The sequence below is a fragment of the Daldinia decipiens genome (genome assembly GCF_022478715.1).
Source record: "Daldinia decipiens strain CBS 113046 unplaced genomic scaffold F4813scaffold_19, whole genome shotgun sequence".
Classification (NCBI taxonomy): Eukaryota; Fungi; Ascomycota; class Sordariomycetes; order Xylariales; family Hypoxylaceae; genus Daldinia; species Daldinia decipiens.
The window spans coordinates 167,894-194,901 of NW_026054562.1; the positions used below are offsets into that span (position 1 = coordinate 167,894).

Genomic DNA, 27,008 nt, shown 5'->3' on the forward strand with positions numbered 1-27,008 from the left:
TGTATAGACTCTATATCTTGATAGCGCTATGCAACCCCCAGTGCCTCCAAAACCATGGCAACAGATGCTTCTAAACTGCTTTCGACTACAAGCGGCTATCTCCGTCTTATTTCAACGGAAGCGGGAAGTACTTTATTCTCCGCATGCAAGAATTCCGGTAGATTTTACCTACACACTAGTTAGGTCGATCCAGTGTGAACCCGACTTGGCACTCTACAGAACATATGCTAGCGTTATGCAATTATTTCGGTGGCGGCCTATTAAAATTCCAGACATTGGGGCTCAATGGCATTCGTCTCGGATCATACCGAACGTGTCTGCAAGCCTTATTGATATTGGGCCAAGAACTACCTTTAAGTGGAAGATCCCACCCACGTCCATGGCCGTAGCGCATCTTACATTATGTTGATGATCGGCTCGTACCACCGCCATCTACATTTGTCAAAGCTACCGAGTACGGGACATTCTTCACTGTCTACAAGCTCACGGACACTGTCTATTAGATTCGGATATGCACCCTGAATAGCCTTCTTAGATCAAATGCAGGCGGCTCTGAATGAATGTTGTTCTCATAGTATGATAGTATGATGAGATAACCGACTGAAAGGTACCTAATCATCGAAAAGAACCGGGCCGGTCCACAACCCATCAACACCAATACGATATTAAGCACCATGAAATGTTACTACCCACGCCAAGTGACGCTATGGGTTTCAGTCAGGCGCAGAAGGTCCTCGAATACTTGGTGCCCATTGTAGGCCGTACGATCGCCCACGCAAAAACTATGAGATGGATCAATGACTGAAGCATTCAATACAGGGAGCTGGTAGCTACGTCAGTATCCGGACAGGTCTAGTAAGGACACTGCTGACTAAAAGCAATACGTGTGTTCGAGGAACTCTCGAAATAGAGCTATAAGTAAGGTTAGGGTCGATTCCTATCAGTCGCTTATGCTTCATCTTTCAGGAGAAATATTCTTAAGACAACATATTAGGTTATCCCTATCAACATCCATATATGGGGAAGTTATTAGAATAATATAAATAAATATGTAACTAATTAAAGCTCAGGCATAGCCATATCTAGCGACACAATACCAGATATACTTAGTCCCACTTCAATATCCTATTCTAATAGGAGATTTTGAGGAGCCTAATGCTTATTTATAAAGTGATACTGTTCTGACTAGAGATTTAGCCCAAAACTCGATACCTCATACCTATTAGGTACCTAATGTATGGTCACATCTATATAACACTGATCAGCTTGAATTTGCCTTCCGGAACCTACGATGGGCATGATCGAGAGAGTCGATGCTACATGAACAGTCTTTCAAGGCACATAGTTCTACAATGTGACCGCGAATACCTGACATTAACGAACATTTGAACTGCTTGAGCTTCACTCTACCTGATAACCTCTGCACCATACATATTTCTGTCCCGCGATATCATAACTTAGCATAACATTTGTTCCAACCTGATGTTTGTATCTAGAGTAACATCAGGCCAGTTCCTCCTAGTTAATACCCATTTATATTACGTGCATATAGCACCTAAGTAGATCACTGATCACCCCACATCACAATGTCTTCTTCTCTTGTGGCTATGCGATCGCATTTTGATGCTATTATATCAGGTCCCTGGTCATTTTCCTGAATTTCGGGCAAAGCTCAATTAATTGATTCAATTAGAACCTTTCGAATCTCAATAATGCCGCCTCGATGTAACCTTAGAGTGGCAAATATTACCTACCTTCTAATTCGGGTAGATGAATGAATGATCCGCAGACGCTCTTATGGCCATATTGAACAAGTTCAGTATTTTTCCCCCGACACAGGCGTGACTCCTATTGTTAGGATATTAACCCCCCTTTTTTCTTAAAGGTAAGTCTCAATCCCTCCGAAATGTCTACACATAGTTCAAACGCTCAACATTAAATTCACAATTAACTACTAGATATAATTATTATTAACTTTGTCGAGTTGGATAGCCGGATTCGCCAGCTAGAAATAATTTTACTATGCTCGGTTCATATTGGGGTACCTCTCAGTGTAACATGGGCCGTATAGGCTTAGAAGATATATTCAAATTCCTAATGATTCTTTAAGGTCTTGAAGCCTTTGATTCCTTTCCTTTTTTAAGGAGGCGGATTTGGGACTTATTTGTAATTGCTCTTAAGTATGTGTTCTAGGACTTAACCGCGGTGTTATGATATATATTAGTTGTTTTTGCATTTTACCTACATATTTTCGTGATGCGTCTTATCCAATAATTTTACTAATAGTTATTTTAACCGCTTAACTGGCGCCTAGCCATCTCATATTACAGCTAACACCTTTTTGGCGGTGTTGTCCGTGTGACATTCAAATGGTGACTTATTATTATTATTATTTGGCATAATGAATTAAGCTACTTTTACCTTCACTGTATCTGCCTACTTCTTAGATGACTCTGATAATAATAAATATTCAAGGCCTATGCTGATATGAAAAGCTTCCTGATACAGCTCAATAACTGATTTTCCGTCTTTCGACCATAAGGAAATCATTTAAGCCGACACGGTTGGCAGCCTTGTATGGATTGGGTAGATAGGTATTTATAGATTTAAAGGATGCGGCATGGGGGGTTGAGCGACTATGCATTCTCTGTGCCTCTAATTTTCCGTTATTGTTGCAGCAGAAAAACACGGAGAACCCCTCTGTTTCTGTCAAATTCGTTTTAATCTAATAAGAGCCTCGCGTTTGGATAATTGTAGTACCAAGTTGAAGAGGTACTACTACAAGCCGCGCACTATTTTCATTGTGAATTTTATTATCGAAGCATTCTACTTCTCTAGGCTCAACAGAAAATAATAATAATGGAGGCCCTAGCGGCTTTAGGGCTGGTATCTAATGTACTCCAGCTCATTGAATGTGGGTATAAAGTCGTTTTGATGGCAAAGGAGTTACACGAATCTCGCCAAGATTCAATCCAAACTAATAACAATACTGCTTTCGTCGCACATAAAATGCGAGAACTTAGCACGAGAGTTATGAAATGCTTGCCATCATCTGATCTGACTGAGGACGAAAAGGCTCTATGTAGGCTTGCACAACAGTGCAGTGAACTGTCTAATAGGCTCTTGGTGCTGCTCGAAAACCTGAAAGCCAAGAAGCCGGGAAGCAAACTCGACATTATAACAACGGTCCTGAGGAATATGAGAAAGAAGAACGAGCGGGATGAGCTCCAGGCAAACCTTGATGACTACAAGAAATAGCTACAGATTCAAATAAGCACTATGTCTCGGTAAGCCTGGCTGTTACAAGTTCTAAGTATCCGATTCTAATTCAAATATAGCTCAGACCTAGCACAAAAGCTTGAACATACACTGAATAACTACCACATCTATATCCCAAAAAGAAATGCTACATCTGAGAGACCACATACAAAAGCTCCAACACAGAGTTGTGGTCGATTCGGATAATACGATAGCAAATTTCCAAAAGATTCAGGAAGTTGTAGAGATACAATTCAAGCAAACCGCTATCTTGCAAAGTCTCCGATACCCGAGAATGCATGATCGGTTTGAGAATGTAAAGAGCGCACATCGAAACACCTTCGAATGGCTTCTCGAGGGCCCAGAAACCCCATCCAGCCAAGAGCATCAGGAGTATGCGGTAGATGATAACCATGGTTCAACTGGTTTCAACCTAAATAATACATCCAATCAAGCAAAATACCAAAAGTATAGAGAATTTTCTGCGTGGCTACGAGGGGGGGTCGACCACCTTCATGTCGATATACCTAGTCATAGCAGTACCCCTAACGGACCATACAAGGAAAACATATTCCATATCACAGGAAAACCAGGTGCCGGCAAGTCAACTTTGATGAAGTTCTTATGCCAAAGTGAGATCACACTCAAACACCTAAAAGCCTGGGCAGGTGAGAAACACCTCATTTTCGCCAAGGCATTTTTCTGGAGGTTAGGAGATGATGAACAGAAGAACCTACCGGGACTCACAACTTGTTTACTTCGCCAAATCTTAAAAGCGGCACCTGTACTAATCCCAGTTGTATTCCCATCTCAGCGGGAGTCAGATTATGAGAACTCGGTCCCTTTCGATCCTAGCGGCACACAAGCATTCAAACTTCTACTCCAGAGTGGACGGACTTTCGAAAATTATAAAATGGTATTCTTCATAGACGGGTTGGACTAGTTTGGTGGCCGTCCCATTAGGTTGATAAAAGAGATTATTAGTTGGATAACAATTAATTATGCGTGTCTCAAAATATGTGTGTCCAGTCGGCCGTGAAACAAGTTTGAGATTGGCTTTAAGGACTATCGAAGCGTTCGAATCAATGAATAGACGCGAGAGGATATCAAAATCTTTGTTGAAGACAGATTTGAAGAACTCTCGGAAATCTCTTCTTTAGTCAACAAGCATGATCTCAACTCACTGGCTGGCACAATCGTTGACAAAGCCGAAGGAGTTTTCCTCTGGGTTCCTGTGGTCCTAGCAGCTATCAAACAAGGAGTACTTAATGGCGACGAGCTCCGAGACCTTAGAGGTAAGGTAGCTGCCTTCCCGACAGAGTTAAATGATCTGTACCAACATCTCTTCGATTCGATTCCCGAGTATGACCGTCAAAAGGCATTCAAGCTTCTAAATCTTACTTATAACATAGGTATAACAAAACCCATGCCTATACTTCAACATAAATTTCTAAACGACCTATCGACTGACCCAGATTTTGCAATCAAATTACCCGTACAGCCGTTACCAGAGGCGGAACTGTGAATACTTACAGATATCACCAAGCGTCAGATCAATGGGTTATGTAAAGGCTTTCTTGAAGTAGGCCCCATGCAAGAGAACATATATAAAAACATAGAGGGTGTAAAATTCATGCACATGACTGTCATAGAGTTTCTTCGCAACCATGTAAGACTCATCAGATCTTATCTTAGCGGAATCGACATGATGGATCGAATATGCCAGTCATTTCTCGCTTTTATAAAGTCGATAAGCATCAATGAGTTTTACGTTCCGAAACCTGAGATTTTACACGACGACCTCTTTCTAGCGCGCGAATTTATATATCAGCTCATACTCATCATAAATATTTTCAAGGGGATCTCTTTAGTTTCCATGGTACAGAAGACAGTCCCGGGTCGAAGAACCGATTCCTTGGGTTTCTAGAAAATGTTGAACAAATTGCAATCCCAGAATTCCAAAAGGGAATAGGAAGTAAGCGCAAAATCCGATCGTTTAATGCGATCGTTATCGCAGACTACTCCTCCTATAGAACTTCCCCTAGTTGTAAAATGTTTATGTTAGAATTACCATCGGCTCAGCTCATTACTATTCTAGCCGCGGGACAGCTGCTATTCGAGTATTTTGATAAGGATGGGCGATGCGACCTTCGAACCCAGACTGACCCGGAATTTAGGCAGCTAATAGCACATGCTGTCTTATCAGGGGTTTCTATGCGTCTAGATGGTCCGAGAGTGTTCCAAATGTTTGAGATACTTTTCGAGGCTGGGTTCTCTCCTAACATTCCCCTGGGCAAAGTAGTATACTGAACTGCAGTACACTCTGGTGGAACCAAAGATCCTAGTGAAACCAAAGATCATGGTGACCTATGGGCTTGGTTGTTAAGACGACTGGTATTGATGGGCCCGCACGAAACACATTTATACCAGAGCGTTAACAAATCTGTGATGCGGCTACGCTACCGGCTCATAGAACTCTTCATCCGGCACGGCGCCAGTGAAGACTTTACTTTGACCTTTGGTCCTTGCTACGAAGGAACTGACTTTAACCGACTTCTTGTGAGAGTCCACGCTGGCGATTCCAATTGTCGACGTACAACGCTTGACCTCGAAATTTTCAAGGATATATGTATCGACTATCAACTAGACATTGTTAGCTTTGCAAGGGAAAGGGGCGGGGTTCTCACCCTGAGGGATTTATTTGCTTACTGGCTTCCGCAAGACTGTAGTCATCTCTACGCTCTACTCGACAAGAAATGCTCAACCTTATTCGAAGCGGAAGATATAAGTGAATCTCGTGATTCACCCCCGCCCAGAATGCCGGCGGTGTTCCCAGAAAAACATCGCTGCTTTGAACCAGGCGAGCACGGGGAAATGACCGATCAGTTCGATCCGCGAAAGGTGCCAGATGGTTATAGGCAATGTCTTTCACATTCCGAGAAGTGTTTCATGGACTTCAAAGCAAAGCTTGAAAGCAAGGGATTAGGGCATTTGTGTAAAGTGCAACATGAGGGTACATAATATCCAGTTGCCTATACATATCAACCTAGATTAACCTACAAGCTTCCACACATGTCTTAGTCCCAGCTTGTTCGAATAGCTTTAAGGCTAAGTGGGATTCTTAGGAAAGATATAGCATATTGGTATCTCTATTGGCTTATTTCAAGGTGGAGAGGTAACGGGAAAGACGACATCATGGCTTAGGCCGTCTCACATTAATAACGGATCGTAGATGTGTGCTCGACATATTAACCATCGCTATATGTAAAGAGTCCGAGAATCGACTCATAAATGGTTTGGGCATGTGTAATATATACGTCTAAGGTGGTCCTGGTACCACTAATAATATGCAATACATATTAGACCCCTAACATCTTCCATAATGCAAAGACCAGGACCTTTAGTTATGTCTCCCTTGAGAATTGAGAATATGCTGCCAAACCCCCAATTATCCCCAACCTTGCAGACTGTAATCCATCCGACCAGTCTATTATCTAAGATGCAACACCCTATCCCTATACTGAGTCATTAAAGATCGTAAGGTCTATCCACCCCAAGAAAAAGTAGTGCTTCCCAATATCGGTTGACGAGGTCCAGGGAGAAGTTTAAAGAGCCAAAACCGCGAACGCAGCAACTCCAACTAATCCCATTCCAACTTCAGGTCTAACACCGGCATCGGGAGTTGAGGTAGGACCAATAGCTGAGGTGATAATGTTCGACGCCGACGCAACGGCAGACGGGTCCGGGTTTGATGTGGCAGCATCGCAGATCTCGGGAGCTAGAGTGGAAAGCTCTAATACGTTGTTAGTTGGACTATGCTCTGACCTATTCGCTTATAGAAGTTACTTACTGCTAATATCATCTTGAGAGCATTTAGCAGAGAAGCCAATACAACCACTGATACTACTAATGAAGGACTGCCGTTTATCTTCACTGCAAAGGCACGTAAAATCTGTCGACGCGCATCCAGCAGATTTGGACGAACTGTCTAGGCAGCTTGAAGCGCATGCCGGTAATTGTGATACCAAATCCGGAAGCGTTGAGTTCTGGGCCGCGGCCAAGGCGACGAAGAGAGACAGGGAGATGGTGGAGAATTGCATTGTTGCGATAGTAATGTCTTACTCGAGAGCCTTTCTTTTCAAAGTATCGAACTCCTTTTGGCCAGCCAAAAAAAGGATAGACGGATCAGACGGATCAGACGGAACAGACGGAAATTCAAGCGGTAAATCGAGGGATGATTTTATTTTATTTTGTATATGCAATAGTTTGAGAAAGCGAGAGGATCAAGGAAACAAACTCAAACTATAAAAATCTAGATAGATGATAATACAAAACAAGATGATAAAATGACGATAAACTATCCAAGGAAAAGAAAGACACGGAGAGAGGCAAAGAGGTTTGGTTTAAAACGCATTGATCGCTAGGCTGTGCAGCGTTGAACTGTGCTGAGTTAGAGATTGTACTATGTAATTGCTGGGTTCCATGATACAGGGACACAAGGAAGGACAGTGGGCTGTGTTAGCTAGACCCGTTGTTTCCAGCGGCCATTCAGTAAGGATTTACAGTGGTAAAAAAAGATGAGTGGGTAAGAGCTTTCGCGGGTGGAGTCTTGGCGCTCGTATTGAAACGCTTCTAACTCTTGAAGGCTGTCAGATTTGGCAGAACCTGCTACAGCCTTGAAGCTGACGTCACATACATATGAACTACAGTGGGGTCAGGTCCACCCGAGCACTGTATATGTATATGTTGAACCTAGGTAGGTTAGGTACTTAGATAACTTCGGATGATTAGTTCTTCCGATTATTCTGTGTCAAGCCCGAGTACCTATCAAAGTATTCTGTGGCTAATAAAGATGGCGGTGCAAATCATAAATCATATCGAATTACCCGCGCGTCCCTCAAATGCTAAAATGCTCAAATGGTGAAATTTCAACCATAATCACCAAATCGCATATCCCGCCATGTCATTCGTTCAGCCTCAATATCCTTGCAAGTTCGTGTCAAGAGCAGCAGAGCAGCAGAGCAGGCAGTCAAGAACGGATGGCATTCTACTACTCGACACACATTCCCATCCACGTCTCCATAACTTCTATGCAGCATCTCTGTTATGGACGTTGTGTGTGTGGATAGTAGCCAACAAATCCTCCCGTTAGATCAGTATCTCTACTAGTTAAGGAAAGCCGATTCCTATCCGCAACACTTAGAAGCCCGCGTGAGCAGTAACTACCTACCTAGACGTAGCACGCCATCCATCCCACCAATTCTCACATACCTTTCCACACATTGTTGCACAATGCACAATGTATTATCTTCGGTGTTAAATACTGTACCCCTCAGTGATACGGCCCAGCCGATATGTCTTCTTCTAAATACTCGGCAATCTCAAAAACCGACTCGCTTGAACCGGTCGTTTCTACTTCGCCTAGCAGTTCGTTCGTCGACGATGATGATTTTTTGAGTTTTGAGTTATTAGACCTGAATGCCGTAGAGTCCGCACTTCCTACACTCCCTCGGCTTTCAACCAAAATGTCTTATCAACCTCTCTCTTCAGATGACCCGGAAGACCATAAGTCTTACGGATCCTTAGAGGCAACACCTAGCCAAAGCCCCACGGCTTTACTAGGCGAGACGATTCGAATTGAGGACCCTGTGGTGGAGATAGAAAACCCCTTTTTAGACACGGAAACAACAGAGTATTGGCGACAAGTCTACGAGAATTGCCAATATGAATGCAGACATCTCTTCAATCCGAAACTGACCTGGTCAGTCAGAGAAGAAAGAGAATTAATCCGAAAGCTTGATTGGAAAGTCTGCTTATGGGCGGTACGAAGCCGTCCTGTTATTACTTCGATAGGCGCTAACACCTCGGTCCGGTTCAGTGCATAATGTTCTTCGGCTTACAAGTAGACCGCGGTAATCTTTCACAGGCAGTCTCCGACAACATGCTGGATGACTTGGGTCTAGATACTAATGGTATGGTCCAATACATCTAGAATTCATCACCCATACCTCTCTACCTATAACGAGCATCATGAATACGTATTTCAGCTGAATTTCGCAGAATAGCCCTATTTCCTGCATCATAACATACTGTCAGTAAACATAATCATTTCACTAACAACATATAGACTATAACTACGGGCATTCTATCTTCTTGGTATCTTTCTTGCTGGCCGAACTTCCTTCGCAGCTCGTATCAAAAGCCGTAGGCCCAGACCGTTGGATTCCCATGCAGATGGTCCTATGGTCATTCGTCGCCATTTCGCAATGCGCTCTAACTGGACGTGGCTCCTTTTTACTGACCAGAAGCTTACTCGGGTTGCTTGAGGTAATATGCTCTGATTTAAATATTCTTTGGGCCGTCGATCTAATTTATCAAAAGGGGGGTTTCATACCCGACCTGGTGTTATGGCTATCGTATTTCTATACATCACGTGAATTACCAATAAGACTCAGTTACTTCTGGGCGTCGTGTAAGCTTCAAATTATTAATAACCCTCTACTGAAACTGATATTGAAGAGTCACTAACTTGATCCATGCAGTATCAATCACAGGAATTGCTACTTCTTTACTAGCCTTTGGGCTGCTACATCTCAGGGGCTTGCTGGGTTGGGAAGGCTGGCGATGGCTATTTTTGCTTGAAGGATGTATAACTTTATGTATAGGAATAGCGTCGTTCTTCATGATGCCCGCATCCGCAGTGCAGACCAAGACGTGGTTCCGCCCGAAGGGTTGGTTCTCGGATCGAGAAGAGGCGATTGTCGTGAACCGGGTGCTTCGCGATGACCCTTCTAAAGGGGACATGCATAATCGACAGGCATTAACGCCCAGGAAGTTATGGGAAGCTTTAAAAGACTACGACTTATGGCCCCTATACGCCATTGGCTTCTGCGCTTACGTACCGCAATCGCCCCCGAAAACCTATTTCACCCTTACGCTTCGGTCGCTCGGATTCAGCACATTCAACACCAACCTCCTGACCATCCCGGCGGTAAGATTAACAGTCTTGGCGCCCCTGAACGGTCTCTGCTAACTTCAATGAGGACATAATACATATTTTTAACCTCATTCTAGTCACCAGGGTGTCTGAATGGTTGAACGAACGATCATTGGTGGCTATTTTGCAACCTCTTTGGACCCTGCCCTGCATTTTTGCTTTAAGATTCTGGGGAGGGCTGATTGAAGATAAATGGGGCACATACGCAATCATGATGGTTCTTCTCTCCTATCCATATTGCCGTACGTATTCCCTACTAGGTTCTACATAGTGTTTGCTACTAGCTAATGCCTTACTAGATGCAATATTGGTAGGTTGGTGTTCCAAGAATTCTAATAATGTCGGCACGCGTACGGTTTCGGCGGCCCTATATAACGTAAGTCTTACTTCCAATTCTACAGATATAGCAAGCTAATAACCCACCAGATGAGCGTTCAAGCCAGCAATGTATACGCTTCCTATATATATCGCGACGACGACAAGCCTCGATACCGTCGTGGTAATTCGACATTACTTATGATCAATTTAGTTTCCATTCTTGCTTTCTTGTTAACAAAGCTTTATTATATCTGGCGAAACAAGCAAAAGGAACGCGTATGGAACTCTTTAAGCGAAGAACAGCAAGTTGAATACAGGAAGACAACCAAGTTACAGGGTTCTAGAAGGCTTGATTTTAGATTCGCTCACTGATGAGAAGAAGACTCATTCGAGAGTCCGCACTGCCTTTATCAAGTAGAGGCACATGTAAACAGCATTCAAAGACCGAGATAGACACCTTAGGTACCTAGGTACGCTTAAGTATTATACCCCCCTGATCTAAAAGGCATCATACTCAATAGCTGATTAGGTACTCTATATTATCACAGGCCCAGACCTCCTAAGTGGGCTTACTACCTCATATAGGGATATCTATCTAGTATATGTACCATAGGACGAATTTACAATATTAGTCAACACCTTGTTACAATCACCCTCTGCACCTGTATATAACTGGCCGCACATAATACATGATAGTAATGATGGTTGTGATTGACATGGACATCGTTGACGTAAATTGTATCAAGGTACGTACGTACCTTGTTTGGTTTTTCCAACTGCCATGTTTTTGTCTCTGTATTAGTTCTTCGAAGCCTTGGCCCGCTAATGTCAGTGTAGTGTCTTTGTACCTCCTTCACACATTTGCAAGTGGGTTTGAACCTGTGCAGTGATGCATTAGTCTTGCGGATAGTTTGATACCAAACGATTACAGCTGTTGATACGAACACATACCTTGGGTAAGGTATGACACTCGTACTCAACGTACCTTGCGCAAGGTTTTATTCTCTGACAAACTGGGTAAGTAGGTACCTACTTACGTACCTAGGTAGAGAACCAGACTGCATCTTTTTTTTTCTATATAAATACTGAGCTCGAACATTGCCTATCTGAATTGCTATACCTTCAACTTGCAAGACTCACCATGCTATTTGCAAACCACTGTCATCAACCAACAAGTACAGTCCTGCTATAAGACTGATAGAACAATCTTGTTCGCAAGCCTTGACCTATAACCTGAAAATCCTCGCATCGTTTAGAAACTACACAATCTCTAAGGATTCTTCCCCGGCTCCTAATAGCCCATCATGGACAGCCTTCCAACAGAGATCGTACACCACATCTGCTCGTTTCTGGACCTTGGTAGTGTTCGGCAGTTCCGTCTTGTCTGCAAGGGCTTCTCAACAATCGGAGCACAATACCTTTGCGTTGGTGTACGATACTCGGCATGGGACCCCATCCAGAAATTAATGACTCTCTCGAGTCGACCTCATATTGCCAGAGGCGTACGGAAGATACGGTATTCTCAGCTTCCGGCTTTCCTATCGAGACTACTGGCGGGGAATTTCTTTGCGCGTTTGGCGAACCCGCCAATGCCTCAGATAGGTCATGATCCCCATCCAAGCTCTTTTTTAGGCTATGAGTATAATTACTTATACTTCTTGCATCTACTTCCCCGGTTTCCAAGGCTTCGACTTATTGTTCTAGATATCACCGAACCCATAAGCGATTTTGTAAGGGAACGGCCCGTTGGATTCTACTTCGAGAATCTCCCTATAGTCACACCCGCGAGCCAACCCCTAAGAATGCTGTTACAGGCACTCGCGGATAGAGGATCTAGCTTGGACGGCCTAGCAGTTAATTTCCTCGATTGGGGATTTTTCGACTCGAGTGATGCCGAACTCATGCCGTTGTTTAAACCCATTATCAACCTCAAGTATCTGGAGCTTGTATTTAGCAACATATATCAGCCCTGGTCCCTTCATCAGGGAAGGGTAATTCGCCGATGCGACGAAATCTTAAAAGCCGGCGCGATCCGAGAACGCCTCGCCATCTTTACTGAACTACGCACATTAAATCTTGATTTCGCTAGGTTTTTCAATAATCACGAACCTCATTCATCTGGCACGTCACTAGGTAATATAATCCCCCAAGGCTTTACCTGGTCATATTTGCATAGTCTTAGACTATGCCGGATATTCACGGATATAAAGCAGGGACAACAGTGTTGGGATACGTGGTATTGGACTCAGGATGTTTGGACAAGAACCAATAGGTATTTCGTGCGGGATGAGAAGGCTTCGAATATGGATGTTTGCCCTCTCCAGGAAATTGCCTATACCGAAGCGTAGCAAGTATTTTGCTCAGATATCGCATAACCACGATGTGTAGATGAAGTGGAGCTCGCATCGCAGATATAATCTAGGGAGACAGGCATTAATTAAGAAGCGAACCCCCCAGACCCCGAATCCGATCTGCATTGACGTGTGACGTGCATCTCTGTTCCTAGCACGCGCCACATTGCATGCATTAACACGTGGATTTATAGTCCATGTTCAGTAAGGTATGTTATTATAATACTAGCTATAGGTAATCCGTATATTTAGAACGCTTGACTTATTCAAGACTATAGATCTATACTTCTATCTGGTTGTTGTTCTTATTTAAATACCACGACGAATGGCGTCATGTTAATATTCGATAAAATCAATGTGAACAATAAACGTATTAAACAGGCAGGTAGTATATTTTATTAAAGATGCCTACCTAAGATAAGTACTTAGATTGGATGTAGATTTTGTAAAGATGTACGTACATAATTAACGTAAACGAGCAATAGATTGATACGGCTAACTAGTTGTTTCGGTCTCTCCCTTACGTGCAGTTCGCTGTTTAATATACATACAAATGTCTTGGATTATGTAATGATATTTTAGACCTTTAGAAAATATTACCTAGGAGACGGGCATATGTAGTAGGTAACAAAGGTATGCTATTAATGAAGAAGCGGGATGACGTTGAGGCTCATGAAATGTAGGTACCTACCTAAGGTACCTGAAATGCAAGTAGGGGAATGTCAAATCGAAGATCGGGTTCGGGTTCATGGTTCATCGCTATGTAATGCCAGCCTAAACCCAGCCTAAACCCGATTGACAATGAGTGTGCAGCTTGCAGAGCGCTAGGTCAAGCTTGCGCGGGATAAAGACTGCACTAACCTAAATAGGATGCTGTATCATACGTTCATTGGCTGTCGCAAAAACTCGTAACTTGATAAGTCCAACCATATCGGCCAACAGGATTGGCGAATAATTGGCGAATAATTGGCGAATACTTTGTCGCTGTAGCAACAGACCGCAGCTCTTGTCAACAGAGAGCTATGTCAACCCCGGCGATTTTATCTGCAACTTAGAACACTATCTACAACATTTCACTTTATTCATTCCCTACCTCTCTACCTTATCTTGCATAGCAAGATCATTCATCCTAGAACACTATCCACTTTGAGTTGAGTTGTTGTAGAAGACAACAGCTTCCAAAAACACACCTTCAAAAAACACATCTTCAAAACCGCTTTCTAGCTTCACTAAGACTACCTACCTAACTCAGACCACACAGACCACTAAGCGAGACCATCGTCTCTCGTATTATATTGTCTATTGTCTATCCATCTGCCTGAATAAGGGCGGCACTTACACGCATCTAGTTTTCGTCTGCCAAGTTTGCTTGCTGCTGCTGAGGACAACCTAAGAGCTTAATTGCCCGGCCAGACTGGCTTGCGCTGCGTGAGGTGAGTTCTCTGTTGATTCCCATTGAAATTTCTTCGTGAGACCTCACAAGATGACTCGGGAACCCGATGACTGACGGATAGATGCAGTTTCGGAACCAACTGATAGCCAATTCGGCAAACCAGGATCTATCGACAACCGGCCCATTTCCGAGCTCGACTCTCATCACGATGCTGTCCAATCCGGTTCATGGCGGTCTTCACGCCCGGCACCGACAACATCGACGACAAAACTCGACTCCCACAGGATACGAAACAATGAAGATCGCAACAAACCTGTCCAACATGCATCATCATCAACAACAACAACAACACCAGAACCAGCAACGATCACGCATGTCCCACCGCAGGGGCATGAGTCTGGATATTCGGCGACAACAACCACAGCAACAGATGCAGTCCCCGACGATACCAATACGACAGGAATATTCAACGGTAAGTAACCCTACTAACAATACAGGATCAATCACATCACAGCATGTGCTGCGAGAAGCGCAGCAGCAACGCATGGCTCGCCCGGGCTCCCAGCAAGCATACGCGAACTTGGCAAGCGACGACAGCTATCTAATATCCCCTCACGGGACACCAAGGGCACAAAATTTTGAAGGACAAGGGTTTGAGGGTCTTTCAAGCCAACATGATATGCAAATCAATCTTGACATGTATAATGGACCTATGAATGTCATTATTAAAAAGAACCAGGAGAGTTTCTCCAGTAATATGACAGCATCTCAGGACTTCGACCAGTTCCCAAGCGCTTTATCCACACCTACGCTCATGAGCTTCCAGGATAGCCCAACGGGAGGTCCTGGATGGATCTCTGAGGGAGAAACTTCCAGTACCAGAAGAAGCTCCACCCGTCGTATTAGCAATGGGATTATGGATAGAGTTTCAAAATTTGAGAACTTAGGAAGCGAGGTTCCGAGACCTTTGACGCCTCCCCGTCAGGATGCTACAGGTGAGCATACTCTATGAGTTAGGAGAGAAGCAAGAGACTAACCTAGAGGAGACTACTTCCCACTCACGCCAATAGATACACCTCATGACAGGACCATAAAGCATGGTCAACCACCGCAAAGGTTCTCGGAGGGTTACGACGAATCAATGGAGGAAACCGTGAAACCCACAAGGCAATCCGCAAATGGACGGTCACGGACGACTTTCGATGAGATGCGGCAAGCAGCTGAAGCTCAAGTCCCTATGCCATTGCCAAACCGATCCAACACAATGCCTCTATTAGAGACATTCAATCCCCCATCAGACCCGATGGCGGAGTTTTTGGACATGGGCCGTATAAATGGCAACGGCCTCAGAGTTGACACTGCTTTTGACGAGCTTCCCATGCCTTCACATCCCATCGGCGCCAATTCAGATATTTCAGGGCATACGACTCCCATCACGCCCCAACTGGGCGAATTCAATGGTTCCTTTGAGTACAAGCCTAATATGCAACACCCCAACTTAGGATCCGATGCGTTCAACAGCGAAGATGGATATTCAATAGAAGCATCTTCCCGCCGAGGGACCCCGCTCCATCGTCGAAACGAGTCAATGGCTAGCATTGCAAGTGCTGCGAGTATCGCCAGTATCGACATCGAGAAGACCAAAATGTCGACAGGAATCACACTCGAAGACATCCACCAATATATCCAAGGGCCCGATCCTAGAGACAACAAATGGACCTGCACCTTCGAAGACTGCAATAAGAAATTCGGTCGGAAGGAAAATATCAAGTCTCACGTACAGACCCATCTCAACGACCGCCAGTACAGATGTCCAACATGTAATAAATGCTTCGTTCGACAACACGACCTCAAACGGCACGCAAAGATACACACAGGCATAAAGCCATATCCTTGCGAGTGTGGCAACAGCTTTGCGCGTCATGATGCACTCACCCGTCACAAACAACGCGGTATGTGCATAGGCGCGTTCGAGGGCGTGACGAGAAAAGTAGTAAAGCGTGGGCGTCCGCGAAAGCACCGACCAGATATGAACGAGCGGAAGGAAAAGTCAGTTCGAACCCTCAAGAAGAATATGTCGACATCGTCGATGTCGTCGCAGTCCGGATACTCGGACACCTCCGCAGGCAATTCTCCCGAATACGTCGACCCGGATTTCGACGTGCTAGATGGAATTATGGACGTGTCAATGGGGGGGACGACGATGAACCCAAACTCTCTCCAGAACCCAAGTTCATCATCCGCGCCAATGCCCAGCCTCGGTAACGATGCGCCGGTGAGCGTGCACTCGCCGTCGGCGGCTAGTGTGCATTCATACGTCTCGCAACTATCCCACATCTCGCTCCGCCAAGAACTACTGCCAGAAGCGATATCGTCGCGGCCAGGATCTCCGGCGAAGAGCGTCGCTAGCCAGTTTAACGAACTCCCAGAGCTGTCTCGCTCGTCGTCTCCGCCGTCCGGCAGCCGGTATTTTGATGTCGAGCCGCATTCGAGCGGTACGGAGATTACGATTAGTTCTAGCGTCGAGACATGCAGCATTCCAAGCTTTCCCGGGATAAGCGAGGCTGACGACGATATGCTGCTCCAATTCACTAATAACGACACGGGCATGCTCATGCTCAGCTCTGATAGCAAGTTTGACGAGGCGTTCGACAGCGTCGATATGTTTACCAATAATGACGATTTATTCTTCGGCAGCAGCTAAGACAGTTTATCTTTTCATATTTCACTCGAAACGAAGCGAAGCGGGACATATTAGAAGGGCATACTATAATAAAAAGCATTTTGGGGGTTTATACGTTTATACGTTTATACGTTTGTACTTGACCTCGGAGCGTAATTGCGAGCTCCCTTATTTTCCCCCTTTCCCCCTTTTTCCTTCTGAGATTCGGCCAAGAAGTCATGTACGATAATGTGGAATTACGAGAGACAGGATCGCGGTGCAAAGGGATTTTCCCCAATGGCGGATATCGGATGGGATGTTTTTGGGCGTTTTAGCGCCGACGCGGGTGGCCGTCTTTTTTATTTTCTGGTCTGTTTAATTTGGCGGGCGGTACTTGAGAGTTTCTATAGGATGAAAAATATTATTTGGGGTGTAGTCGATCTCGTTTGGATAGTAGATCACTGGATGATAATGAGATGAGGTCTTATTTCGGTGCTAAGTATTTGTGTACCTAGGTACCTATCCATGTTTTGTGAATATGATGTGATGCCTATGATATTGCGTGCCTTAGGAGGTAGTAGGTCAGGTTAGGTACCTAGGTGTAGGTACCTAGGTGTAGGTACCTAGGTGTAGGTACCTAGGTGTAGGTACCATTGATGCTGTGTGCTAGGTACATACATCCCAGCCCCGTAGCTTTTAGGTAGGTTAGGTTAGGTATTGTACCTTTGATGGTATAAGATAAAAAGATTGGTCAAAAACTGTAGCCAGTCTAGCCAGTCGGCAGCATCCGCTAGGTAGCACTAGCTCCACTTTTGCATGTCTCCAACCGTCTCTACGGCAAACAGGCAACGTGAATAATACCTAACCTTTCTCAAGATTACCTAAATAAGATGAAAGACACACCATCTTCGTTGAACCCGTTTTTATCTATGTTAATGTTTATACCCAACCAAGCTCGTCTACTACTATAACAGCAAGAGGTGACATCTGGTCTCCCAGGTCAAACTTACAAACACAAACTGCCATCAGAATACCACCATATTGAAACTCTCTAATACAGGTTACTCACGTCAGGTTCCTCACGTCAGGTTCCTCACGTAGGAAGTCTTACGGAAGCTTTACCTCGTCTATCTGCAGGACTACTTACCAACATGTTCATCCCGGCCACTATCCCATACTTTACTCAGTTCTACCCCATTGGCAATACTCCCGCCGTCAGCTTGACGAGAGGCTTGCCCCAGGGGGTAGATGCTGATATTCTTCTTCTTGGATGTGGCGACGTCCGCAATATTCTGTTCACAGCATACTCCGAACGAGGATTCCGTAAGTACCCCTATTACTCTCATCTGGTCTTTCCTGTCTCTATGACGGGGTATACTCAACCTTTCGTGCCGAGCGGAAGTTATCTGTAGAGTCTTTCAGCATACTATCATCTGCCATCGATGTTATTGACATTCGAGTAGCAGCAAGAAAGCTTGACATTACGTGTTGCGATGTTGAAACTGCAATAATAGGTAAGCAGAGCATATCCCGGCTAGATATCCTTATACTGAACTATTCCAGCACGGAATGTACTTCTCTTTACCCTCCTCGTCGACGGTATCAGTGCCAAGGTCGTATGGGATATATATTTCCATTTTTACATCGATGAAAACTCCAAAAAGCTCATCAAGGATCAAGCACAAAAGATAGTATCATTGTCAGGCAGTATAGATCAATGGGGCGAAGGGCGTTATGGCTCGATGCTGAAGTTCTGCGATGCAAACTCACTTCAAGAAGTCAGGCAGGTCTGGATGAAGTACGCGTCAACTCAATCCAAGTCTAAAACTAGCTTCGAGAAAGACCTTGAGAATACTCGAAAGCTATTTAGGCTTACAAGCGGCCAATCTGATGGTCGGCCCGAGCTCATTCTAACCGGGCTCAGATCCGCGGCCCCATTATCAATAGCGTCAAAGGAGGGGATTTTAGAGGCCAGAGGGCGCTTCTGGAAGCATGGTAGTCTTTCCGAACACCCAGGAACAGTTCCCAATCCGCTATTCTCTGAGTCCGTGTCTGCAAACACGTATCTTCATTATGGCACAGATCCCACTCTTGGATTCCATCTCGCAACCGCGAAAGCGAATCTAGCGCCGGGGTCCCCGCTTCGTCCCGAAAGAGACGACGGCGAGAGTCTCAACGTTATTGCCGCAGCGAAGACTCAGTTCCGTGAGTGGGTAGCGGCATTCCGAGAGGTACCGGAAGGGAGCATAACTCTTAGATTCACCGTATCGGATGCCTTATCCTTTAGCCACGCCCTGCAGACCATTTCAACTTCAAGAGGCAGACCAACATGTCTCTTTCGCCGACAACTTGATATAACCCCAATTGAATTCGATCCTAAAGCTTACGCCACTCCCGGATTAGCACCAACCAAATTCGACGTAATTGATACCTCGAATCTTGCCGACCATCTCGGCACACTAAATCTATTAGTAGCAGCCGCGCCTCTGTTGAAGACATCAGCGAGCTCAACCCTATGGATAGAGAAGTTGATCAAAACAGAAAAGACGCGAAGGCAGCAATTTGACGCTCTACTGCCCGGGCATGCCCCGACGATATCCATGCTTCTTGGCCTAATCCCAGTCGACTTTTGGACTAATGCTACATCCGTTTCGTGCGTAGATGAAATCTTGTTGAACATTCTAGGCACATCAACTGGAGCCCAGCAGGCGCATTCAAGATTGGCTTGGAAATTGAGCACATCTTTCTCGCAATTACCCAGCGATCTTGAGGCTTTATATGTTGAGCCGCATGCGCTGGCTAGTGCGGTATTTCAAGTTTATATACAAATGTTCGAACTTGAGGACCCCACGCCACTTCTAAAAGTAAATCGCGAAGAGTTAGCAAGGAAACTTCTAAGCCAAGGATATCCACTATTCCATAGAGGCAGTTTCGTGCTGTTCATGAAATATATCCAAGCAAATACTTCTACCACTTGGCCGTCCTTCTGGGAGCGCTTGTTACAGATGATAGACCAGGATAACCTAGACAAGAGAACCATACGAAGTCTCTATCGTCAGGAATTGAGTGCTCAACTGCATATCCAAGGCCTATATACCGAAGAATGGGTGAGAGAAGAAATAAGATCGATACCAAGCGTGGGCAGCTTCCACGCATGGGACAATATACCAAAAGTGGTTTGCGTCACAGTAGTGGTGCCGAGAAAACATATTGACAGATTATATAGCACTGAAGAGAGCAAGCTTAACGCACCAACGCTCGAGGGTATACTCAAGTCGAGCAATCCAATGGGTTGGGAGAACTTCTTTGCTAGTGTGCACGCCGTATTTGGACAAGTTGAAACATCAGGACGCCGCGAGGATGAGAATTTCTCGATAACAATCCATCAGGACCCTCTGGGTTGGCAGGGAAAGTCTCCTCTAGTAGCTTCCTTTTACGTGCCATCTGCTGGCCTTCAGGTTGAACCAAGAGATACTCGAGTTGGTCTCCGCGTCCAAAACACATCCATGGATATTCGCACTTTCAAGCACCTTTTACCCACCATGGTCTTACACGCGACAATAGTCACTGATACTTCTAGCGTCTTTGTCACGAAATACGAACCGGGAATGACAGGTTACCCCTTGGCAGGTAGCTACAAGAATCCTATAGTTAAGAGCGCCGTCCAAACGGATACACTTCCACCTACCCGAATTGCCGCGAACTTTGAAAATAATATAATCAAGTCCTTATGTAACCATGTCGATTTTTCTTCGCAAAAGGCTCGCAAACTCTTAGCAGAACGCGTCCCTGTAGAATTGCAACAATCGTCACCATTCTCGATAGATATTGTATTCGGCGAGAACCTCTTGGTCCATGCCGCGTCATTCCCAGCTCCAGTTCTCAAGGAAACCGCCAAGACACGTATCGCACGCACGTCTGGTTACATCGAAGTCATTGCACCCCTAGCAGATCCCTTGGCTTCGGGGGCGCTATCGTCTTTCATCTACCCCATCACTCTCGGGGAAAATTCCATGCCCATACCACTCAATAGTCAACAAGTCAACCTAGACTCTTTGCCGATCCTCAATGTGGATCAAGTTCACCAAAAGGAAAATCGGTGGCTAAACGCACTTACGTCTCACCAGTTTTCTGTTCGTGAGCGAAGATTGCGAGACTCAACCGAGCCAGCTTCACTGCGTATGAACTTCAAAGAGTCGCTCTTTTCCATTTTTATGTTAGCTTCGGGGCTTCAAGGTGGAAATACCGGGCTCTTCGCACTCCAGCACCCCGTAGATGGAAACCAAGTCCTTATCTTCATCCGCGCCATACGGATCAATGGCGCAGAGGGGTCCGTGGTGGCAGACGCGGCAGCAATCCCTATCACCAGGCAGCTAATTGACTCCGGAGAAATCGAGACGTTCCTTTATATACTTCGCGAACTACAGATATGCGCCATCAAAGTCAACGACGAAGAGCTCGTGCTCTGGAAAGAAGTCCTCCCTGCATTCGCCGAGCGGTGTCGCACGTGGAGTCACGGTCCTAAATGCGAATACAAAAAGTCTCGTGCCACGATCCCGCTTAGCACGGAGATGGGGAAGCAATTCATGTGCAGCTGCGGAAACGGCAAGCTACCCGAGGGGTTTATAAGCCTGCCAGACTGGGACAGCACAGCATCTAAGTATGCAACCCGCGTAGCAATCAGCCCGACCTTCTCGGTACCTTTTATTGAGGATATTGTGGACCTAGATTTACTTAATGCCCAAGGAAGCCTTGAGCGCTTGCACATGGACAAGTGTCGCAACTGCAACGCGACGGAAGCCAAGAATGGGGGGAATCTCTTGAAATGCTCAAGATGCAAGGAGGTCATGTACTGCTCGTCAGAATGTCAGCGCAAGGATTGGAAGAAGCATCGGATGGAGTGTAAGGCTTATGATGTGTCGTAGTTGAGTTGGCCATAATGCACTTACAGACGGGATCTTGCAGAATATGATGAGAAATTGTCAATAATACAACGCGACGGTTCCCATGGCTTGTCGAGAGGTTAGCTGAATTACGAACATTAGACACTCAGCCCTATGGTACACTTTCTACCTTGGAATAATATCAACGCCGTCTATACGAGGTTCTCCAACCCATGTGCCTCGGCTAACGAGGGTCTGCACTGGACCTCAAGGCCGCTACCCAGGCGGACCATATTCTTCCTTCTTCTAGGACGGCTTTTACGCATCTATATTAACGTCGCGCCTACGTATATGACTTAGATTACTGACAACTCCATATTTGAGGTCCAATAATGCCGCCGCGCGTTTTCCGCGTGTTGTAAGGCACATCGGTTACCGGTAACGAGCGCTCATAATCTATAAGTTAACCAGAATCCCTAACAAAGTCAATGCCGAAGATATGTCTCCATTTTTGATTAACAATCGTGCCTCTGCCGCTATCGACGTGGTTCGAGAATATGCGCCATGTTGGGGGTTACCGCGTTATCGTATGATAGCCACGCGTTCGAGGTCGCCTCCTTCGCTTAATAAGATAGTAGTTATGATAGACAAATCATAGATTTGAGGTCATGATTGGGGTTGTGCCAATCGCATAGTAAGGTTCATAAGTCGTCGCTTAATTCTAGGCCACCTGCAAAACATATACCCAAAAGGTATGGAGGGATTAGAATAGCAGCACGCCAAGCAGATGCGCCAGACCAAGTTTTGGTACCAGGTAAGCGGCATCTAGCCTCATCATGTGGCTTTGAATCCTACCAAAGACACGAGGTATCAAGCACATCCCTATTTAGCCTAAACCTCTCGCAGCTTCTCGTGGGCCTATGTTCCCGAGGTTAACGTATAACACGACAGTGAGACCCGGGTACAAGACTGTATACATACACCCGGTTAGTCCTCCAGCGCCAATGCCGGGCATATGCCAAGACCAGAGCCGCCGGGTTATCATCAGTAGTACAACCTACACTGCGATGAAATATCGATTGATATTATGTCTCCAAGGTAGCCTCCAAATGAGACTCTAGACGGACCTCATATGATGAACAATGATGGTTATCGGGCCATTTCACGATGGCTTTGAACGATATCGTTTTTGCCAGTGGCTCGGTAAATCTTGAAGCTGCCCGTGAAGTTCTGGCCCCTATTTTCGATATGTAAAGAGCACTTCTCGTGGATGGTTATGCCTAACCGAGCAATATACATAGGCCGCTATGGCCGTAATGTTATTATAAGGTTTGCTGAGATATTTCGTGAGGTGTGCTGCGGTATAGTGCGTACTGACAGATGTTCGAAATCATGAAGCCGAGTCTTTCTTCCATTGTTGCGGGCGTATTTCTTTCCGGAGCTATCGCGCTCAAGCCGAAGGCTCTCCTTTCGGACTCTATTCAACTCACCCAAGAAGATATCGGGGACTTCTCTGCCATAGATTTTGGTGATGAGACTACAGCTTCGCTGGACGATAGCAGCGTCGACGGCTGTAAAGTCTTCCCGGGCGATAGCGACTGGCCATCTGTCGCAGAGTGGGCTCGGTTGAATAGGACTCTTGGGGGTGCTCTGCTGAGACCAACACCTGCAGCTGCCGCTTGCTACCAAGGACCCGACTATGATTTGGAAAGGTGCACGTACTTATTTATGAATGCGTCCCTTTCGCACTTCTGGATTGACGAGCCACTTGTTTCATTGACAGAATGGTCGCAAGGTGGTACTTGCGCGCTCGCCTTGGACCCCCAGGGGAACTGTACACGTGGAGGATTCCCCGAATACGTTGTCAATGCCACGAACGTGAAGCATATCCAAGCAGCAGTCAACTTTGCCAGGAACAAGCGCATCCGGCTAGTAATTAAGTAAGATGAGCCCGCTTATCTATAGACCGTTAATACTTTCAAAGGATGAGGACTCCTAACAGCATGAAAACAGAAATACAGGACATGATTTTGGTGGCAGGTCAGTGGGGGCAGGATCCCTCAGTATCTGGACACATCATCTCAAGGCCATGGAATTCATCCCTTGGTATAAACTTGGGCCTTATTGGGGAAAGGCTGCTCAATTCGGAGCCGGCGTTGAGTCGTGGGAGGAACGGAACCTCATGGCGGCCTACGGCATAACTGTAGTCGCGCCCGGCTGGGTCACGGTAGGAGGAATCGGCGGCTGGATGAGCTCGGGGGGGCACACGACGATCACCTCTAAATTCGGTCTCGGGGCCGATCAAGTACTTTCTCTTGGTGTCGTAACTGCTTCCGGCCGATTCGTAACAGCTGATCCGTATACTAACCCCGATCTTTTCTTTGCATTACGCGGCGGCGGCGGAGGTACGAATCTGCGTTTCATAGTTTCTTGTGATAAGCCTCTCCTGGATTATTATTAACGGGTACAATAGGAACCTATGGGGTAGTGACTTCGGCTATCTTAAAAGCGCATCCGCCAGTTTACTTGACGTCGACGTCGTTAAGTCTCACCCTTTTGGAGCCAAGGAATATGACATCCCCTATTCCCGGCGTACTCACTGATGCCGAGAAGTTCTGGCAGGGGGTCAGCGCTTACTATAGATTCGCCGCCAAGATATTGGATGCTGGTGGTTACTGTTTCAGCTACATCTATCCCCTTCCGAACAACAGTTACAGTTTTGTAACCAGCTCGGACTTCACTGACGCCACGGCAGCGGCAGTCTACAAGTTCATGCAGCCATTATACGATGACCTGCACGGTCTTGGTATCAACGTCACTAACCCAGTGCTTCTCTTCACCAACCTCTACGGGCTGCCGAGTTTAGGAATCGGGTCCCCGCCAGGCAACACCAGATACAGGTCGCGGCTACTCCCGCGCGAGAACTGGGAGGACGACGAGCTATGGAACAAGACGATGAAGGCGATACGGACGGCCACGGAAGGGGGCTACGAGCGGGGCTACTACTTCCACGGGACGATGACCTCGCCGACGGAAGAAGTCGCAGGGTGGCCCGGCGCCGAAAACTCGGTCAACCCGGCGTGGCGCAAAAACCGCATGCACGCGATGCTGATGGACCAGACGCCGGACCAGTCGACGGAGCGCGACGCGATGATGCAGGGGTACACGGACCTGCTCCGCGAGGTATCGCCGGGCGCCGGGTCGTACATGAACGAAGGAGACCCGGGCGAGCCGAACTGGCAGCAGGCGTTCTACGGAAACCACTACGCGCGCCTGCTACGGATAAAGCAGCAGCGCGACCCGTGGGGGTTGTTCTGGGCGCCGACGACAGTCGGGAGCGAGGGCTGGGCGGTCCAGGCCGTGGGGTATGCCGGATCGCAGAATGGGAGGTTATGTCGCGTTGAGCAGGTGGGGGGTGGAAAGGAATCGTGACCCTTTGTATTTGCATAGGTACCTAGGTTAGGTAGTTACATACTGTTTTTTTATTGTTTTGTTTTATTACCAAGTTGATTGGAAGTGGTGGCACTACGTACAAGACAAGTCAAGTCAAGTCAAGTCATTTACCGTGCAGAGCCCTGATCTAACCCCTTAATCAGGGGTTACAATAAGTGGGGGGAGACAACAACATATCAAAATCACCAATTCCCAACTCGTGCGTAGGTAAATAGAATAACTTGTTATACGTAAGGTTGATTGAGTAGCAAGTTGAATCGACATGTTCCAGTATAGGTTAGAGAGATATCAAAAGGTGGAATAATACCTACCAAGATACCTGAGGTCTAATAAGTTTTAATAACCAAAGAGATCTAATATTGACTTTAGTGCAACTCCCGCCTACAATAACTTTCATCATTTTTATATGTGTTGCTAATAAAACTCAGATCGGCAAGTTGCAGTATTAGTAGTGGTTATCAACATTTCTACTGGTCATACCTTTTTCCAATTTAAGGTCAATCCTAAATCTTCTTTCGTTGACATGGCAAACCAGAACTCGGTTGAGAATAGGGATATCCAATATTCACTCAGAACAGAATTGAAAGATCTAGTCTTACGTATTTGGAGTGAACCAACCCGTTTCTTCAATTATCATTATATGACTGTTAATCGTATCCCATACCTCGGAGTTGTTGGTGCGTTATAGTATATGACTGGTGCTAGATCTGAAAGACCAAGTATTCAATACAGCTTCAATCATACCATGTGAACGAAACTAATTACATTAGGTACTTATATATACCATCAAATAAACAACTCACGAAGTAGTAGATGTTTAATCTACCAAGTAAATGTAACACCATTTTGTTCGGGGCCTCAGCCAAACACTTCCTTTGTGATTCAAGTCAACTCCATAGTGTAAAGCCCCCCCCCAAAGATGTAGTTGCGACCCAAAGCGCCCATAATCATTTATTTAATATTAGGCAAGTGATTGTACAGAATGAATGTCATTGTCGTAAAGATAGCCTACATCTATATATATCTTGCATCTAATCCTTCGATGGTAATGCCTACCACTCAAACACAACCCAATTCACCACCACCTTGCACCTTGAAGCATCTTCAGCCGGACAGTCCTATTCTTGAAAAGCTTCGAGAAACATCAATATCAGATTACGCAGCTTCTCTAGCAATCCTGCGGCTCATCTGTCTACCGCAGCCATGTTCAACGTTCTTAAGCTCGCCGTGCTCGCCCTCCTGGCAGCTCCCGCCGTCATGGCAAGCGACATTATCGTGCAGAACAACTGCAAATTCGACGTCTGGTGTGACGCAGCCAAGAACGACGGGTCCTCCAGCCCGTCAGTTAAGGTACACGCCGGCCGGCATTACAAGTCTCCACTCCCTGCCAACAACGACAACGTCGGCTCTGTCTTGAAGTGCACCAACGTAGCTGGTTCCAGGAAGGTATTTCAAGCCGAGCTGGCTGTGCAGCATGGTAGGTCGTGGTTTGACCTGTCGGCCATCGACGGTGACCCATTCCTCTCGCACCACCGTCATGCTGAGCTCGCGGGCCAGTGTGTTCTGGACTGCCCTCCCAAATCTACATCCTGCTATTACCCTGTTCAGGTCGACTGTGCTACCACAGAAAATGCCGTACTGACTCTTTGTTAGTTAGTAACGCCCGAGTCTTAGCAAGCAGGCCATGTTGCCA

General features: G+C 45.9%; 7 protein-coding genes across 7 annotated transcripts; all 7 read left to right on the plus strand.

Moving 5' to 3' along the window:
* Positions 1-2,859: 2,859 nt before the first annotated feature.
* On the plus strand, positions 2,860-6,867 carry F4813DRAFT_381115 (uncharacterized protein; the record flags this gene model as incomplete). The annotated part of the gene is made up of 10 exons (XM_049245636.1): positions 2,860-3,186; positions 3,259-3,287; positions 3,418-4,200; positions 4,243-4,277; positions 4,383-4,753; positions 4,805-4,880; positions 4,911-5,022; positions 5,130-5,528; positions 5,604-6,258; positions 6,826-6,867. 10 exons carry the CDS (start codon positions 2,860-2,862, stop codon positions 6,865-6,867), a joined length of 2,829 nt encoding a protein of 942 aa, XP_049099007.1.
* A 1,247-nt stretch (positions 6,868-8,114) lies between these two features.
* On the plus strand, positions 8,115-11,538 carry F4813DRAFT_361388 (allantoate permease). The gene is made up of 10 exons (XM_049243520.1): positions 8,115-9,080; positions 9,137-9,230; positions 9,386-9,585; positions 9,640-9,730; positions 9,801-10,249; positions 10,302-10,497; positions 10,555-10,631; positions 10,682-11,043; positions 11,103-11,319; positions 11,411-11,538. The coding sequence occupies exons 1-8, from the start codon at positions 8,613-8,615 to the stop codon at positions 10,943-10,945; spliced, it is 1,839 nt and encodes a 612-aa protein (XP_049099008.1). The 5' UTR covers positions 8,115-8,612; the 3' UTR covers positions 10,946-11,043; positions 11,103-11,319; positions 11,411-11,538.
* On the plus strand, positions 11,536-13,029 carry F4813DRAFT_361394 (uncharacterized protein). Its single transcript, XM_049243521.1, has one exon. It carries the CDS (start codon positions 11,878-11,880, stop codon positions 12,919-12,921), a length of 1,044 nt encoding a protein of 347 aa, XP_049099009.1. The 5' UTR covers positions 11,536-11,877; the 3' UTR covers positions 12,922-13,029.
* Positions 13,030-13,922: 893 nt separating this feature from the next.
* F4813DRAFT_361395 (uncharacterized protein) lies at positions 13,923-17,631 on the plus strand. The gene is made up of 3 exons (XM_049243522.1): positions 13,923-14,357; positions 14,445-15,312; positions 15,364-17,631. Exons 2-3 carry the CDS (start codon positions 14,526-14,528, stop codon positions 17,019-17,021), a joined length of 2,445 nt encoding a protein of 814 aa, XP_049099010.1. The 5' UTR covers positions 13,923-14,357; positions 14,445-14,525; the 3' UTR covers positions 17,022-17,631.
* Positions 17,632-18,130: 499 nt separating this feature from the next.
* Positions 18,131-21,904, plus strand: F4813DRAFT_390017 (uncharacterized protein; the record flags this gene model as incomplete). Its single annotated transcript, XM_049246945.1, has 3 exons — positions 18,131-18,302; positions 18,392-18,493; positions 18,543-21,904. 3 exons carry the CDS (start codon positions 18,131-18,133, stop codon positions 21,902-21,904), a joined length of 3,636 nt encoding a protein of 1,211 aa, XP_049099011.1.
* Positions 21,905-22,950: 1,046 nt separating this feature from the next.
* On the plus strand, positions 22,951-25,516 carry F4813DRAFT_89220 (FAD-binding domain-containing protein). Its single transcript, XM_049249011.1, has 3 exons — positions 22,951-23,802; positions 23,876-24,267; positions 24,336-25,516. Exons 1-3 carry the CDS (start codon positions 23,243-23,245, stop codon positions 25,292-25,294), a joined length of 1,911 nt encoding a protein of 636 aa, XP_049099012.1. The 5' UTR covers positions 22,951-23,242; the 3' UTR covers positions 25,295-25,516.
* Positions 25,517-26,518: 1,002 nt separating this feature from the next.
* On the plus strand, positions 26,519-27,008 carry F4813DRAFT_396576 (uncharacterized protein; the record flags this gene model as incomplete). The annotated part of the gene is made up of 1 exon (XM_049247841.1): positions 26,519-27,008. The coding sequence occupies one exon, from the start codon at positions 26,519-26,521 to the stop codon at positions 26,966-26,968; it is 450 nt and encodes a 149-aa protein (XP_049099013.1). The 3' UTR covers positions 26,969-27,008.

Bases quoted from the DNA above. Each gene is read 5' to 3' on its own strand.
- F4813DRAFT_361394 (XM_049243521.1), top strand. From the start codon at position 11,878: ATGGACAGCCTTCCAACAGAGATCGTACACCACATCTGCTCGTTTCTG.
- F4813DRAFT_89220 (XM_049249011.1), top strand. From the start codon at position 23,243: ATGTTCGAAATCATGAAGCCGAGTCTTTCTTCCATTGTTGCGGGCGTA. The intron at 23,803-23,875 runs GTAAGATGAGCC...GCATGAAAACAG, and splicing joins CGCATCCGGCTAGTAATTAA to AAATACAGGACATGATTTTG. The intron at 24,268-24,335 runs GTACGAATCTGC...CGGGTACAATAG, and splicing joins ATTACGCGGCGGCGGCGGAG to GAACCTATGGGGTAGTGACT.
- F4813DRAFT_361388 (XM_049243520.1), top strand. From the start codon at position 8,613: ATGTCTTCTTCTAAATACTCGGCAATCTCAAAAACCGACTCGCTTGAA. The intron at 9,081-9,136 runs GTACGAAGCCGT...GGTCCGGTTCAG, and splicing joins GGAAAGTCTGCTTATGGGCG to TGCATAATGTTCTTCGGCTT. The intron at 9,586-9,639 runs GTAATATGCTCT...ATTTATCAAAAG, and splicing joins GCTTACTCGGGTTGCTTGAG to GGGGGTTTCATACCCGACCT.
- F4813DRAFT_361395 (XM_049243522.1), top strand. From the start codon at position 14,526: ATGCTGTCCAATCCGGTTCATGGCGGTCTTCACGCCCGGCACCGACAA. The intron at 15,313-15,363 runs GTGAGCATACTC...AACCTAGAGGAG, and splicing joins TCCCCGTCAGGATGCTACAG to ACTACTTCCCACTCACGCCA.